Source organism: Leuciscus leuciscus (genome assembly GCF_965113295.1).
Source record: "Leuciscus leuciscus genome assembly, chromosome: 4".
NCBI lineage: Eukaryota > Metazoa > Chordata > Actinopteri > Cypriniformes > Leuciscidae > Leuciscus > Leuciscus leuciscus.
The window spans coordinates 9,807,141-9,824,397 of record NC_138728.1 but is presented as its reverse complement, the minus strand read 5'-3'; the positions used below and the strand labels follow the sequence as shown (position 1 = coordinate 9,824,397).

Below are 17,257 nucleotides of genomic sequence, written 5' to 3'. Positions count from 1 at the left end.
ACACCCCTCTGAGTCAGAGACACTGGTGTGAGAGAGAACCACTCTGTGATTTATAGCTCTCAACAGCTTCTTGAACATGTAAGTTCAAGAGTTGTAACTCTAAACATGTAAGATGAATTTTATTTATTCATCTAAAATAATTGGTTTCAGTATATTTATATAACCATTTTATTTATACACTTTTAAGGAACAGTATGTTTTTCAACTTTTGTGAGTGTGATATTAGGAAACCCCTTCCTCACTTTCACTGTGCTCTGGTATGCGAAGGAGAGGGGTCAAAGCTCACATGTGAAGGGGCGCGCACACACACACACACACACACACACACACACACACACACACACACACACACACACACACACACACACACACACACACACACACACACACACACACACACACACACACACACACACACACACACACACGTGTGTTTTACTTTTTGACACACATACCGCGCGCCTCCCTATGTTTTGAGACGGTGCTTTGAGAGACATTCAGGAATGACTATATGAATTCAGTTGTGTAAAACAATTTTGAATCCATTCATAAATTGCATTTTTTGTGGACATCAATGGACAATGATGTGTTAGGAGCCACTTCTTCAACTTTCTCTCTAAAATAAGGTAAGATGATTTTATTTACTTTTAACTAAAACAATTGGTTTTAGTAAGCTTTTTATGTTATATTCTTTTAAAAGAACTGAATATTTTTTCAACCTTAGTAAAATTATTTTATAACCATTACATTTATACAGTTTTAAAGGTATGTTTATCAACTTTAGTTTAATTATTTTTGTGGGCATCAGTGGTATGGACATTGATGTGTTAATTTTAACTCAGTCATTTTTTATTCATCTAAAACTAAAATAGTTGGATCAATAAGATATTTATATTATACTTTTAAGGAACGGTATGTTTTTCAACTTTAGCAAGATATTTTATTTTATATTATACACTTTTAAAGGTATGTTTTTCAACTTTAGTTTAATTATTTTTGTGGACATGAATGGTATGGACATTGATGAGTTAATTTTAACTCAGTCATTTTTTATTCATCTAAAACTAAAACAATTGGATCAATAAGATATTTATATTATACTTTTAAAGGCATGTTTTCAACTTTTGTTAGTGTGAGATTCACTTGACAGTTACACTGTAAGGAGGGGGGTCAGAGCTCGCAGGAAGAGGACGCGCGCATAGACACACAGACACACAGACACGCGCGCGCTCCTTATCTTTTGAGACAGTGTGAGGTCATTCAGGAATGACTATATGAATTCAGTAAACTGAAATACTTGGTTCGGTAGATTTTATAAGTATTTCATTATATACTTTTAAAAAAACAGAATATTTTTTCAACTTTAGCTTAATTATTTTTGTGACCCATTCGTATGGACAATGATGTGTTAGGAGCTACTTCTTCAACTCTCTCTAAAATAAGGTAAGACAATTTTATATACTTTTATCTAAAACTATTGGTTTTAGTAAGCTTTTAAAAGAACAGAATATTTTTCAACCTTAGTTAAATTGCTTTAGATTATATCATTTATGTTATACACTTTTAAAAAGAACTTTAGCATGATAATTATTATATTATATAAAGGATGTTTTACATATGAATGTGAAATAACTAAATGTTTTTTCAACCTTTAATTGTTTTAGGTTATATAAATTATAGAATGTTTTATATATAAATGTGAAATAACTGAATGTCACATATATGAAATAACTGCAGACACAGGCACAAGACATATAACCACACACGCACACACATAACTGGGACAAAGTTCAAACATCTGTTCTATTTAAATAGGTCAAAACTAACCGTCAAAACTATGATTTAGGACTAGCTAGGTCACCGGGGCAAAAGCAACTGTCAAACCACATGATCGATAGGCCAAAGGTTAATCCCATGACCTCATAAAGGAAGTTCAACCCATCAATCATAAGGTCACCGGAAGTTCAACCTGTCAAAAGGTCAAAGGTCAAAGTCATTAATCATTTTGACACTTGCCATAGCATACATACTACTATTATGCATTGCAATATTAAACACATTACAGCTACAAATGTGTTGAATATAATGCTAAATGAATATATGTGGAAAAGAAAACAATGTTTATTTACAAATGTGGTCTGAAACTTGTCTGTTTGTTGTACACAACCATTCCAGTTAATTTAATAATTTATTAACATTCTGTTAATTGTGCTCTTGGTTAGAACATAATAATACACTTGATATTATACACATTTGTTCCAAAAATAACTTTAAAATGTTCAGTTTAATATGATTTATATATTTATAACAAAGATCAAATATTTTTGTGTGTGAAATGAAGCTTCAGTAAGTGAGTAGTCAGTCATCAGTCTTGTATGTTGTGTGTGCAGTGACAGGCTTTGATGCTGAATATAACCTGCAGTGTTTCTCTATCAATCTCCTTTAAGTTTAGTGTGACTTTATCTCCATCCTGACTTATGAAAGATATGATTCTATCCTCAGTGAAGTGTCTCTTCACACTGGAGGAGGAGTCCCGCTCATCAGCGCTCACACTTTATTGATATATATGGAGAAAATAAAAATGCTGCTGTGTGATTTGTCAGTGATTGTGTTTGATGATTTCCTCTGTTGTGTCTAATAAGGGAACAGTGAGTGTCATTGGCAGCTGTGAGAGTCTCTCTCTCTTTAGGGGACTGACAGGAGCCAGTTTCTTCAGTGTGTTTGAGGGAGCAGAGGAGAAACAGAGTCAAACAAACAGTGTGACGAGCAGAAGAAGATGGAGGGATTTCTGATACTCGTTTTACTCTCCTCTATAGTCACTATAACCACATCTGGTAAGTAAAAATAAAATAAAAAATAGTGAGTAATGAGGTGAAATTATGTTTAATTGAGCAGTTGCCTCTAGAAACTGAATAGAGGCCTGTGTAATATCTAGAAATAGATCTTATGACACTAGATCATTTATCTAATACTAATTCAGTTTTAATAATAAATTTTTAGAGGCAACCAATTTAATTTGTCGTAATGTTTTTCTCATATTTTGAATATGTCCTCAACTTTGCAATGTTCTACTGCTACTGGCTAAATCTCTCTTTCATGTACAGATTTCGAGACTGTTAGATTGGTTGGTGGTAACAGTCGCTGTGCTGGTAGAGTGGAGGTTCATCATGATGGTCAGTGGGGAACAGTGTGTGATGATAACTGGGATATGACTGATGCTGCAGTGGTGTGTAGAGAGATGGGATGTGGAGAGGCTCTAGAGGCTGTGGGTTCTGCTTACTTTGGACAAGGATCAGGACAAATCTGGATGAATAATGTGGGCTGTAGTGGATCAGAGTCAACACTGAAGAACTGTAGATCATATGGATGGGGTGTTCATTATGGCTGTGTTCACGGTGAAGATGCTGGAGTCAGATGCTCAGGTGAGCTGCTCCATACATCACTCTGTTAATACATCACTGATCATGGTTCAACATGCACCAATACTCAATTTTTCTATATATCCTAATTATTTGTTAACAACATGTATTCATTACTTCAATGAGCTCACTGTTTCTGCCTTAAATTAATACATTGTTTAAATGAATACATTATTAGCTAACTGTGTGATTTGTATTTCTGAAATACATAACTTGGACAGTCACTCATCTCTGATAACAGATCACTCTAAATTGTAATGTGGACTCATGCATTTTCTGTAAAGCTACTCTGAAACGAAATGTTGTGAAAAGCGTTATACAAAAAAATGTTGAATGTTCATCCACAAATATTAAAACAACTTGGTGTAATTAGTTTTCAGAGCTTTTCATAAGCAATTTCTTGAATAATTAACATGTGTTATTGCCTAAACAATTAATTAATTTTTATCCACTCCATTCTAAAAATATTATAATCAGAAACCACAAGACTTGTTGATGGACCTCACCTGTGCTCTGGGAGGTCCTTCGTGGGAACACCTGGTACACAGTGTGTGACGCTGCCTTTGACCAGCAGGATGCAGAGGTTGTGTGTAGAGAGCTGGACTGTGGGGCTCCTGTACAGGTGCTGGGAGAAGATGCTTTTGGCAAAGGAGACGCTCAGATGTGGACACAAGAGATTCAGTGCAGAGGAAATGAGTCTCACATATATTTCTGTCCAACATCATCTTCTCTCAAAAACAACTGTACCCATGAGAATGATATTGGACTGTTATGTTCTGGTAATGAAGCAGAAAGATTTCAACTTATTGAGATAATCACAAATAAGCTTTTTTAAACATTTATTTGAATATACTGTTTAAGTAAACTCTTTGTTGTTTGTCCAGGTTACACTGACCTCAGACTGGTCAATGGTCCTGACGTCTGTTCAGGTCGAGTTGAGCGTCAGTACTTCAGTAAATGGGGCACAGTGTGTGATGCATGCTGGGATATGAGAGCTGCCAGTGTCCTCTGTAGACAGCTGAATTGTGGGATTGCTGTGTCTGTTGTGGGATCAGACTGGTTTGGAGAGGGAAGTGGTGAAATCTGGGCTGATGTGTTTGATTGTGACGGGAATGAAACAAAACTCTCAGAATGTTCCGTCTCTTCATGGAGTCGAGCTGAATGTTCTCATAGACGAGATGTTGGAGTCGTCTGCTCTGGTGAGCAAATTCACACCGTGATAAAGTCATTGGTTTCAGATTAAAATGTTGTATACATTTTAGATAAATACTGAATGACTAATAAATACTCTCTCCAGAGAGTGAAGCTCATCTGAGGAACTGCAGCTCTCCACAAACTCTCAACTGCAGCTCCACACAACAGCTGTCAATCAAACACTTTGGTGAGAAAATCAACATCTGGGCAGATTCTTCAGTTGTTAATGATAAATAATGTTCATGTACAAGCACTGTTTTTCTCTCTCTGAATATCAGGTCGCGGGTCCATCAGGCTGGTGGGTTCTGGGGGAGACTGTGCAGGGAGGCTGGAGGTTTTTCACAGCGGCTCATGGGGGACAGTGTGTGATGACTCCTGGGATATTAAGTGAAAGTTAAAGATGCCCATGTGGTGTGCAGACAGCTGCAGTGTGGAGTGGCCCTCAGTAACCAGCAGGTACCAGCCTGGTTTGGTCCTGGTTCTGGACCTATATGGCTGGATGAGGTGGAGTGTGAGGGGAATGAGACGTCCCTGTGGAACTGCTCTTCTCCAGGCTGGGGGAAACATGACTGTCAACACAAGGAGGATGTAGGAGTCGTGTGCTCAGGTGAACAGTAAAGTAATTTGATTGATTTTAATATAATTTCAAATGTTTAAAGGGATAATACGGAGCCCCTAAAGCAGGGGTGGGGAACGTTGATCCTGGAGGGCCACTGTCCTGCAGAGTTTAGCTCCAACCCTGAAAAAAACATTCGGCTGCCTGCAACTTCAAGCTGAACTCTGCAGGACAATGGCCCTCCAGGATCAACGTTCCCCACCCCTGCCCTAAAGGGACGTGGTGGTGGAAATATTTTTAGGTTGGGAGAATTTTTTTTCTCCAAATATTTTGCGTTCCCTCGCAAAACTTTTGCGTTCCCAAAATTGCGTTCCCAAAATATGATAAATTCACATAGGCTATTCGAACTTCCTGGATCAATATTCTTGAGCTAAACGTTGTTAAAACACAAACGACACCTATTTACAATCACAACCTAGACAACGAGCTACAACCCAATTCTCATCAAAACAAGCTTTATAATATTCATTTGTCTCTAAAGACGAATGAGAGACAAGTCCAAATAAGGGGCCGTCTGTAAAGTGCAAATCCCAAAACCCTTCTGCACATTTTACATTATTAAACATATTCAATAGCTTCACTGTGACGCACTGTACTGTCACCAAATTCAGTTCACACATCACTGCTCTCCTGGTTATACTACATTACTTATTTTGATAAAAAATCAAATGAAAAAATAAATGATTATTTATTATGAAATAAAATCAATAACTTCACCCTTTTTAGAAAATATGAAATAACTTCACACTGTTATACAGTGTAATGCCATCAAATTCAGTAAGCAAATATAATGCAAAAGCTGCGTACAGTACCAATATAATTTGTGTAAAGAATAGGCCTACTTATTTTTTATGTGCAATTACTTCCCAAACTAAGTGTTGTAGGCCTATAACCAACATTAGAGCAGTGATGTGTGAACTAAATTTGGTGTGTTACAGTGAAGTTATTGAATATTTTTCACAATATAAAATGTGCAAAAGCAGTATAGTATGACCAGTGGGTCACCATTGATTTGTAAACTGAATTGGGTGGCACTACAGTTTGTAACATTGAAGTTAATGACTATTTTTGTATTTTTGACTATTAGTTGATGCTGTAGTCGTTTTTTTGGGTTATATTGCACTTTGCAGATGTATTGTGTCTCTCAGCCGCCTGCTCATAGAGATCCATTTAGCCTATATTATAAAAGCTTGTTTTGATGAGAATTGGGTTGTAGCTCGTTGTCTAGGTTACTGTGATTGTAAATAGGTGTCCTTTGTGTTTTAACAACGTTTAGCTCAAGAATATTGATCCGGGAAGTTCGAATAGCCTATGTGAATACTGCCAACTTCACTGAACTCCTTGAGTTAAGCACTGACCGCATTTCTTTATATTTGAGTCCAAGTTCAAACACTATGAAACGCTCCATTAACGTACGGAGCTCTGAAACACTGCCAGCGGGACATTAAACAGGAGTCTGTCCGAGCTCAAAACAGGTTTTGCATGGGAAAGCAAATATCTTTGCGAGGGAACGCAAAAGTTTTGCAAGGGAACGCAAAAGATTTGGAAAAAAAATTCGTAGGCTCCGTAGGATAATGTGCAGCTGGTATTTTTTGCAAAATAAACACCAGGATAATCAGGAGTAGGCTATATTACAACAAAGACCATCTTACATCGATGGTCTGATAGACAGCGCTGCCATGGATGCCGCTACTTTTTAAATATTTTTTTATTGACCAAGCAGAATCAAGCAGTACATAAGTTTCATAGTATATTATGTTAGGGATAATGTATTTCGAGGCGGTTGTTATAGCGAATCAACCCCGACAGGCTGAGCGGGACGGACCCGACGTGAAGCTGAGGGCCCTTGAATCAGCCTGAAGGGGTTGTTATTCGCTATAACAACCGCCTCACTATACATTACCCCGCTTATTACATGGCTACCTACAAAATAAATAAATAATTTAACACAAAGTATTGATTTAAAAAGGAGTTTATTGATTTAAAAACGATTGTATTGCTTCCGCTAAAGAAAATAGTCAGAATTCAGGCTGATTCAAGATCCCTAACTTATGCTTCGCGTCGGGGTCCTGATCAGCCTGGTCCATATGGCGGGGTTGTATTCGCCATAGACATCATATATAATATCTATGGTATTCGCTATAACAACCGCCTCGCTCTACATTATCCCTTACATAATTAAGTATCTTTTTCAGATGCTAACAGTGCTAGCAGTGTGCATTAGCCTTGTATTAACCAGTTATTTTGGATATATTTTTAATGCACATTCTTTTCCATCTAGAGTTTAAAGAGATCAGGTTAACTGAGGGCTGTGAAGGGAATGTGGAGGTTTTCTACAATGGATCCTGGGGTAATGTGTGCTGGAACCAGATGGACAGAGACACAGCGAGTCTGATCTGTCAAGAGCTGAACTGGTGTTTTGTCTGATTCTACATCAAGACTGGAATCAGCTCGTAACTGGCTGGATAAAGTGAAATGTCGACCACATGATTCAAATCTGTGGCAGTGTCCATCTTTACCCTGGGGACAAAACGACTGTAATAATGATGAAGTGGCCAAAATCACCTGCTCAGGTGAAATTATGTTTAAATAATGTAAGATGGTCTCAGTAGTTATGTTTCTTTAAACACAATGTTTGTATATAATGTGGTGAATAAACTGTTTCTGAAACACTAAACTAATTTGATGGACAGAGCCTAAATCATTTATGAGGCTTAAATTATGTTTTCACATGTTTCACTGAGAGAAGTTATGATTTTTGAGTCCTAATGTTCAGTTCTCTTAATATTTAATCTCAGAGGAGGAGAATCCTGAGTCTCCTCAGAGTCGTCTGACATGTTCTACCTCTCCATCTCCTCACCAGAGACAGTGTTCAAGTAAGATTTTTAATTTTAGACTGTTTTCCATTAAAATGTGCATTTTAAAGAATTTACTTGCATTTAAAAATCATAATCAAATTCATAAATGTAATCTACTAATCATACATTTAAAGCCGTCTTAGTTCAGTTTCTGTGTTTTGTTTTGAATGGTGTCCTGAAGCTGGTCAGTGATGTTTCTGTGTGTGATTTAGATCATGTTCCTCTCAGACTGAGTGGAGGTTTGGGCCGGTGCTCTGGGAGGCTGGAGGTGTATCATAACGCTGTGTGGGGTTCAGTCTGTGCTGATCTGAGGGACATCAGCGATGCTCAGGTGGTCTGCAGGCAGCTGGGTTGTGGAGCAGCACTGAGGGCTGATGGGAATTCAGTCTTTGGTGCTGGTGAAGGTGTTGTGTGGCTGAACAGAGTCGAGTGCAGAGGGAATGAGATTCACCTGTGGGACTGTCCTCTCTCCCTGAAGAACCACACTGACTGCTCCCACAAAGAGCACGCTGTACTCACCTGTGCAAGTCAGAGCAAAACACTGAGCAATATTAGTCATTTTCACATAATTTTAACTGTGTATTTGCATGATTTTTAATCTTTCTTTGTCTTTTTTTTGTCTGAATGGGTTCATGTGAGGATACATGTAAAAAATCCAACTTGCAAAATGTTAACTCAGTTTAAAATTTTAAGTTGAGTGGGCAAATTTTTGACTGCAATGTTGACTTTACTTATGAAAACTATTTAACTGCAAGTGTACTACTATTTTGTCCAATGAACACAAACAATTAAGTTGAGAAAACTTAATATTTAGATTTCATAGTTCGCACGTTTAACTTCCCGTCATCGCGCATGCGCAGTCTGTCTCGCTGTACGTTACTCTCGGGGTTTCCTCCTTCAACCACGCTATCGAAGGGACTGGATTTCATCTGATTGAGGTAAGTTTTCTTTAAGCTTTATACATGAAAATAGGCTATAAATTGCACACATATGTTGATAAAATATAGTATTATGTTAAAAGATATATTTTGTGGTGACGATAAGTTTCTATTGTTAGAGATTATCCACGTAGCACATTGCTACTAACGTGCTAACGTTAAGTTACCCAGACTAACGTTAGAGTGAGGAAACATGCTTGAATGAGAAAAGAAGGACAAGGACGTGCATGGTGTTTAAAATTGTTAAAAATCTTAAGCTCAGTAAGTCGTGAATAAAGACTTAACTGCGGTGCTTGCGTTGATTGAGAGACAGAATGCTGCTTCTCTCGGACAGAATCTGAGTGCGAATTCAGCTATCTTTCGTGGCGTATTGCGATTTAATAGTGACATACACATACAATTATGTCAATAACAAAAAAACAAAATAAAAAAAGTATTCAAGTAAACACGGTCGGCAATGTCTTAAATGAACATAACCAATTTGGTGAAACCTAGATGTTTCAGTATTAGATCCATGAGCTCTTAAAGTGAGCGCAGTCCGTTCAATTTGATTTCAAGTTTATTTGTCACGTATACAAATTTCAGTTACAGTTTGTACATGCTTAGGTTGAGGCTCAGTCATTCTACAGTGCAATATAATTAAATACAATACAATTTAGAGGAAAAATTTAATAATATTGGCCTATATATGCAAAACGAATGTGTTATGTTAAAAGTATGTTAACTTTGCATATTAAATAATAGAATGGGTAGTATGTGTGCAGTATGTTTTAAAGTGAATAGGATACAAATATTGTGTATCCTTAAACAAATATTAGGCTACAAAAGACAAAATAGCTCACTGCTCTTATAATAACTTGTGTATCTTTAATATCTGTCATATTTAATAAATACAGTGAAAACTATGCATTGATTCTTTATCACATTTGATTATTCAATTTCTTTATTATTTTTACTACATGTTAAATTAACTTACTGTAACTGATTTTTGTTGTTGTTGTTTTGTTTAATAAAATTATGTATCTTTGTTCTGTTGTATTTGTCCTTTTTAGACTAAAGAACATCAGTACAGTGACAAGATCCTTGGATGTGCTAAAACAGTGGCCTTTATTTTTGAAAAGATCAGGTGAGTTGAACTGAATTTACTTGTGTTGGTCTACACTTAATTCTTACTGTTTCAACAATGTTTTTTAGGGTCTCTGCTCTCTGCTGAGTATTACAGGATCACACAAACTGATCCGAAGAGCACCTTTTTCTCTTGGTTAAATGAATACACATCTAGTCGTACAAAGCAAGTGGTGGAGCGTATGGAGATGAGATGAAGATCCTCCTAGACCAACTTGATCATCAAGTAATTATTTGATCATATCTCTCTGGTTAAAGGCTAAATGGTGCCATCTCTTTTTCAAGGTAATTCCCATGCTTCTCTTTGTATATAACTTGTTCCATATTTGTTTTTCTGTCTTTCAGACACAGAAACTCCAATGTGCTTCCTCAAAGAAAGTCTACAACTCTTAAAGGTCTGCCTTTGTTTATGAGGGAAAAGTCTGGAAACATTCTGAAGACTTGCCTGGTAAGAAGATCATCAGCATATACACTCACACCTGATATTTTTCACCTATTTACCAGATGCTGTTAAGAGATAGGTTTTGTGTGATATACAAAACTTATCATCAACAGACAAAGTCATGGTAAAAAATACTTTATTAAATAATCGTAGTTGAAACTTTCTCAGTGATCAGTTTGACTTCACCTGATAGCACAAATTCAACAAGTTGTTATTTTATCAAAGCAAAGACAGTCGAAAATTACTGTTTCACAACACTGTCTGGAGACATTCCCTCTGATATCTAACCTGTTAAAACAATACAGTGCACAATCATAAGGTTAAACATGACCGTGTTTCAAGTGAAGTTACATGAGCAGACCTTTAGGGACACTCTGGTCTAACATAATTCAATAAAATAAAATAAAAATGACCCTAATTTTATGCTGATTTATTTTCTACTGCAGGACACAGAGCCAGAAGACATTCACAAGGGGAGAAGATGAGGATCTTAACTATCGTTGAAGATGATGTTGCCACTATCCACTCAAACCCAAATATAAGGTGCCTCTCTGTAGTACTATAAGAGCAGATTGGGCCAGATAATGTGCAAGACCTTTGCCACAGTTGTTACTCTCCTCTTTGGCTTGATTTATGGCCCCGATGGACTATCCTAAAGTATTAAAATACACCAGTAGTAACTGGTGGTTAAGAAAAAATTTGTTTAGTTTGTTTAGAAAAAAAAACGTTTATTTATCTTGACCTAAAGTGCTCCGCAAGGCTGATTTATTTTGCATAGTCCTTCAAAAGATTGTCCAAGTAGCTGCAATCCATATGGATAATTGTAAGGTTGAGCATTTATTTATTCCAGTTTGTACTCTAATTTTGTGCATTTATTTTTTATTTTTATTAATCTTGAAGAGTGGAATAGAACTTCATCACCTTAAAATATGTGTACCTAATGCAAATAGAAAATGTGTTGTTTTGCAGAATATTTGTCAATAAATAAGTTCTGTAATGATAGCAATGTCTTTTGTATTGTGTTGTATTTACAGTGTGGTTTACTCCCTGCATTTGGATTCTTAATGTGAAGGCTATACAAGTATCTGGGTGAGCTATTTGAAAAAGTTGAATTAACTTAAAAAAGTAAAAAAGTTTAATCAACTTAAAAAAGTAAAAAAGTTTAATCAACTTAAAAAAGTAAAAAATTGAATCAACTTAAAAAAGTAAAAAATTGAATCAACTAAAAAAAGTAAAAAATTGAATCAACTTAAAAAAGTAAAGCAACCAGCTGCAAAGCTTTTTTGAGTTTACTCAACTTCAGGACCTCAGTAGTTGTGCTAACTCATTTCTTTGAGTTGGACTGGTAGTTGGATGAACTTCGACCACTGAAGTTGAGTAAACTCAAAAATGCTTTGCAGCTGGTTGCTTTACTTTTTTAAGTTTACTCAACTTTTTATTTTTTACAGTGGTGTTTGCTAATAGGCCTAAAACTTAGGATTTTCTGCCTCTAATGCTTTTAAAATGTATGTTATTAATATTTGTGTTGTTTTGTAAGTAACACAATGCTTTATGATCCAAAGGAGAAATGAGGATTCAGTCTGTATGGAATGATGAACATGTTTCTGACTGTTCTGCTGTCCTTTAACAGGAAGTCTCGTCTCTGAAGAACTGCATTCTGGGTATGAAGATGCTGATGAGCTTCTCTCAGGTTAGAGCTGAAGTAGATCCAAATCAATAATTTGATTTACATATATAAAAAAAATATTTACACATTTTAACACTAATTCAACTGTTCACAATACTAAAACTTTTATCTTATTAGAAAAAGAGTTCAAGACTGCATATTATGATGATGTCACCAATGGCAGTGTCCTGAAAGGTCAGTGATCCCGCTGTGTCCCAATCAGAGGCTGTGTCCTCCGGAGGTCGCATCTGAAGACTGCATACGTCATTGAGGCGGTCTCATTTAAGAAAAATAACCGTTAGATTGCAAAGTAAGAAAGAAATTTCAGTAATTTACACCTCATGAGGAATAACAGTCAATTTTATTCTCTTAAATAAGACATCCTTGATGAGGTTTACAGCCTTCAAATGTGACGACCGGAGGACACAGCCTCTGAATTGGGACACAGCTAACATCCATTACCCAAAACCTACAACAGTATATTTTACATCTATTTTGTTTCCCAAAATATTAAAAAAATTCCTAAATTATACACGTTTTGATGCAGAAGAGATGATGAAGGAGATGATGTCATCACTGATGGACTGAAACCAGATCGTGAGACAGGTGTCGATCGGTTATTCTATAATAGAAAGAAATATTTAAAATATATTAAAATCTGTATATATATATATATATATATATATATATACAGTACATAATAAATTGTCTCATGTTAAATGTACAGAATACACACCTGAGAGCTATGATGATGTAATGACAAGTGGACAGAACTCTATCAAAAATGGTGTTTACTTTTTATTGTTATCGGTGTATTTTCCATAATCCTTTTATAGTGATTTATAATATTATGTATTAATCCCATTACATTGTAAGATATAATGCAATGTTTGTTCTTTCTATATGTTCATGTGTAGTGGACACATCAGAGCATTATGATGATGTCATCATTAATGAACAGATCTTTCGAGATGTAAAAGGTGAGTCACACAGAACTGCATTTCATTATCACCCTTCACCCACTAATATTGAACATTTCTACCATTAATGAATCATCATGACTTTATCAGGAGTAAATCTAATAATCTCAGACAGTCATGAGGTGAAAGAGATCAATAACATCATTAATGACACAAGCTGATTTACAAACTACAATGTGAGGTTTTTATTTCACATGTGAATCAGAGGGAGATCAGGAGGAGTATGATGATGTGAAGAACAGCAATGAAGATGAGAGGATCCTGTTGGGTAGGTTATTGTTACATTTCTATAACCTATATCTACTTTTATTTGTTATGTTTCTCATTTAAACTACATGTAAATATTACAATGAAAATGTTTTTAAAAATAGACTATGATGATGTGGAGGAGGAGTCAAATAAAGAGGGAGGAGCCATATGACTCACTGACCACACCCACTGCCTCTTCATCAAATCATATTACAGTTCCTGGAGCTACTGGGAGATTCTTATGTTGTTTCTAATGCATCAGTGCCTTATGTTTTTATGCTATTTCAAATCTTTTTGTATGAAATGCTACATGCCGCAAAATTTGATTCAGTGTTTGGCCTGTTGTTTTTCTATTGATATCAACGGATACTCAAAAAATATGTTTTTTAATCAATTAATTAATTTGTATTAACTTAATGAATTCATTTTTTTAAAGAACATTTGCAGGATAGTGGACAAAAGAAAATGTAGGGAAATAATTTTTAGTTACAGTATTTTAGGCAGTTGACAGCACTATCCAATGACAACATTTAAAATCAGTTTAGAGCATAACAATTCTCAATGCAATTTTATTTAATACATTTTAGTGATAACAACAAAAAGGTAAGCAAAGATAATTGTACGAATAATTTTGGTCATCAATAATTAAATAACACACATTTAAACACCGATCTCAACTTCAGTTTATTGTGTGATGGTCCATTTTAAATTTAAAATGCGTTAAATAATTGTACGTTTTTTTTGTCTTATTTTGTGGTAGATCAAATATTTTGCATCAGCTCTTCTGCAGATTATTTTGGACTGTCCATTCTTGTTTTTTCTTTTCAACAACTTTTCAAAATTTCATAATTTCAAAAGTTCATAATTAATTTCAAAATTTCATCTTTCAAAAATTCATACAGACAGACATAAGAAGACATGCATCAATCATTTGCCAAAGAATTGACAGGGTGCTGAATATGTTTACATGATATTAAATACAGTACATTCACTAAGACAAGGTAAACGTATAAATATATTCCATCTTTTCTTTTCTTCTTATCTAATCATATTAAAAAGAGTAAACTAATCCAGTTACCTCAACATGAAAGTAGCATGATAATACTGAATTATTTTATTTATTATAATTTTTATTTAGTATTTATTATATCTATATTACTTCAAGACCACACATGCAAATAAAGAAACACAAACAGCATTTTTGTATTGATTCTCAAAACAAAGTAAATAACAACAGAATACAAAAAAAATTATAATAATTGCAAACAGATAATGTTTTTAAGACTTTATTGTTCTCAGACAATGTATAATTGAAAATAGGTATTTTTTAAAGTTCTTTCATAAAAATAAGAAAGAGAGGTTTAGCATTTAGATTTATGAATGTGGAATTTAGCGAGTAACAAGATCAGATTAATTACATAATTGGCATTTTTTTTAGATTGATCATAATCAATAAAGCCTATATCACATCCTTCCAATACAACAGACATTCATTATAAATTTCATTCCAAATAAATCCTGAAACATCTTGCCAAAACATTTTCGTGATTGGTCAAAAGGAAAGAGATTTAAGCATCCACACTTTTTTCACATATAGGCCTTGTATACCAACTGCATTATTCCAGTAAGCGGTCACTGGTGGTTAAGGAACAATGTCCTGATGGAATAGTGTACAGACTGATCTATTATTATTTTTATTGGGTGAAGCAAAACACAATTTGCCAACAGGAGTATTGACCAAACTCAGAGAGACTGGAAGTAGAGATCGAGCATCTCTCAATAATAAAGCAAGAACACCTGAAGGGATTGAACCCTTCAAACATGAACAGCATCAGATGGATGTGACGCCAAGTTCGCTATAAAACACGGTGAGTTTCGGTGTAATGAATGGATACATTGTATTTCAGTCGTGGACATGGATTGAGTTGGAATTGTTGATATGCTAAATCAGCTCAGTAATGTAGCGGGAATGTTCAAATGGAAAGTTCAGACGGAAAGCAGGCGCGATAAATTGAGTTCAATAATGGATGTTGCTGTTCTAGAAATGTATTTACAATAAAATCACTGACCAGCACACGTATAATTTGATGTTCTGTTGGTCTAGGGGGAGATATTAACTGTTAAAAAGTATTATTTTATTTTTCCCATTTAAAAAAACAAGACGTTTTATAATTTGCCCCTTTCTTTTATGGCTTCATTTGACAGTTTCATTAATAAACACTTACCTTTAGAAACGATTCTTCTTATTAGGTTCTTATTATGATAAGAGAACCTGCTGAAAATAAAATAAGCTTATCACTCTCACTGCTACAGTAGCTTATATTTACATCATTGTCATTCTGTGTACTGTGTATTACAATAGCCTACATTATAAATGCAGACAAAGAATAAAATGAATGTGCTGAGGTATGGGAAAGTTGCCCTCCGCAGTATGGCGGCGCCGTTGACGTACGATCCAGCGGCCAATAGGGCGTCTATGTATTTATTATGTCTATGGCTGTGCGGAGTATAACAGACCGTTGCCATGAAAAACAGAGCGTTGCTATGGACTCACAGGATTCTAACCGTAGAGACGGAGCGTACTATTTTCTTTAGCGGAAGCAATAGCAATACAATCGGGTTTAAATCAATAAACTCCCTTTTAAATCAATATTTGAGAGAGAGAGAGAGAAAAAGGGAGCGCTTCAGAACTCCTGACCTGATATTTAGATATTATTCTATTCTTCAATAAATATATTTGTTTGACAGGGAAGCTGTGCGCAAACAGGAATATATATTATTAAAAAATTAAATAAAATAAAAAGCACCCCAGAAAAAAGGGCACTTTCTCTCCTGGAATAAAAAGGGCAGGTGCTCAAGCCCCCTTTGATGTCTATGTGTGCACGTGCCTGCCCTCGACCATCTAGTCCTCTCCCTCGACCATCTAGTCCTCTCCCTCGACCATCTAGTCCTGTCCCTCGACCATCTAGTCCTCTCCCTCGACCATCTAGTCCTCTCCCTCGACCATCTAGTCCTGTCCCTCGACCATCTAGTCCTGTCCCTCGACCATCTAGTCCTCTCCCTCGACCATCTAGTCCTCTCCCTCGACCATCTAGTCCTCTCCCTCGACCATCTAGTCCTGTCCCTCGACCATCTAGTCCTCTCCCTCGACCATCTAGTCCTCTCCCTCGACCATCTAGTCCTGTCCCTCGACCATCTAGTCCTGTCCCTCGACCATCTAGTCCTCTCCCTCGACCATCTAGTCCTCTCCCTCGACCATCTAGTCCTCTCCCTCGACCATCTAGTCCTGTCCCTCGACCATCTAGTCCTCTCCCTCGACCATCTAGTCCTCTCCCTCGACCATCTAGTCCTCTCCCTTGTCTAACTAGTCCTCTTCCTCTGACATTTTATTTATTTTTTTGCTCCTCTGTGTTGTTCTGTGTTGCTTTGAACAAAACTAATCCAAAAAGTGCCTTTTTATTGTGTATGTCCATGTAATGGAAAGTCTTCAACATCTGGCTATGTCTCTGATTGAGATTGGAATCAGCTATTTCTTACTGTAATGATCAGTAATTTAAAAATGCTTATCAGCTGTTTTTTTGTTTTTTTTGTTTTTTTTTTTCAGTACTTTTGAGCTGATGTTGTTGCAGAAGTAGAGGCTTTATACTGTATGGTTTGGAACATTATGTCTTAATTTCTGGCATGCTGCGTTTAAGCATTTGTAAAAAAAAGACTATAAAGATCCATGATTTTGGTATTGGGTATGCTTATATGCTTATATGTAAAGAAAA

General features: G+C 35.8%; 1 protein-coding gene and 2 long non-coding RNA genes across 3 annotated transcripts in view; all 3 read left to right on the top strand.

The window, feature by feature from the left end:
* Positions 1-2,236: 2,236 nt before the first annotated feature.
* Positions 2,237-17,257, top strand: part of LOC309496297 (scavenger receptor cysteine-rich type 1 protein M130-like) — a 37,007-nt gene continuing 21,986 nt past the window's right edge. Inside the window, exons 1-2 of the mRNA XM_082166296.1 lie at positions 2,237-2,834; positions 3,105-3,422. Coding sequence (XP_082022422.1) covers positions 2,777-2,834; positions 3,105-3,422 — 376 coding nt within the window. The 5' untranslated portion in view covers positions 2,237-2,776. The remainder of the gene's footprint in view (positions 2,835-3,104; positions 3,423-17,257) is intronic.
* LOC309496302 lies at positions 8,938-11,594 on the top strand. Its single transcript, XR_014205096.1, has 5 exons — positions 8,938-9,025; positions 10,078-10,151; positions 10,220-10,376; positions 10,496-10,598; positions 11,039-11,594. It is a non-coding gene; the product is annotated as an uncharacterized lncRNA (long non-coding RNA).
* LOC309496304 lies at positions 12,822-13,456 on the top strand. The gene is made up of 4 exons (XR_014205098.1): positions 12,822-12,864; positions 12,986-13,045; positions 13,176-13,238; positions 13,444-13,456. It is a non-coding gene; the product is annotated as an uncharacterized lncRNA (long non-coding RNA).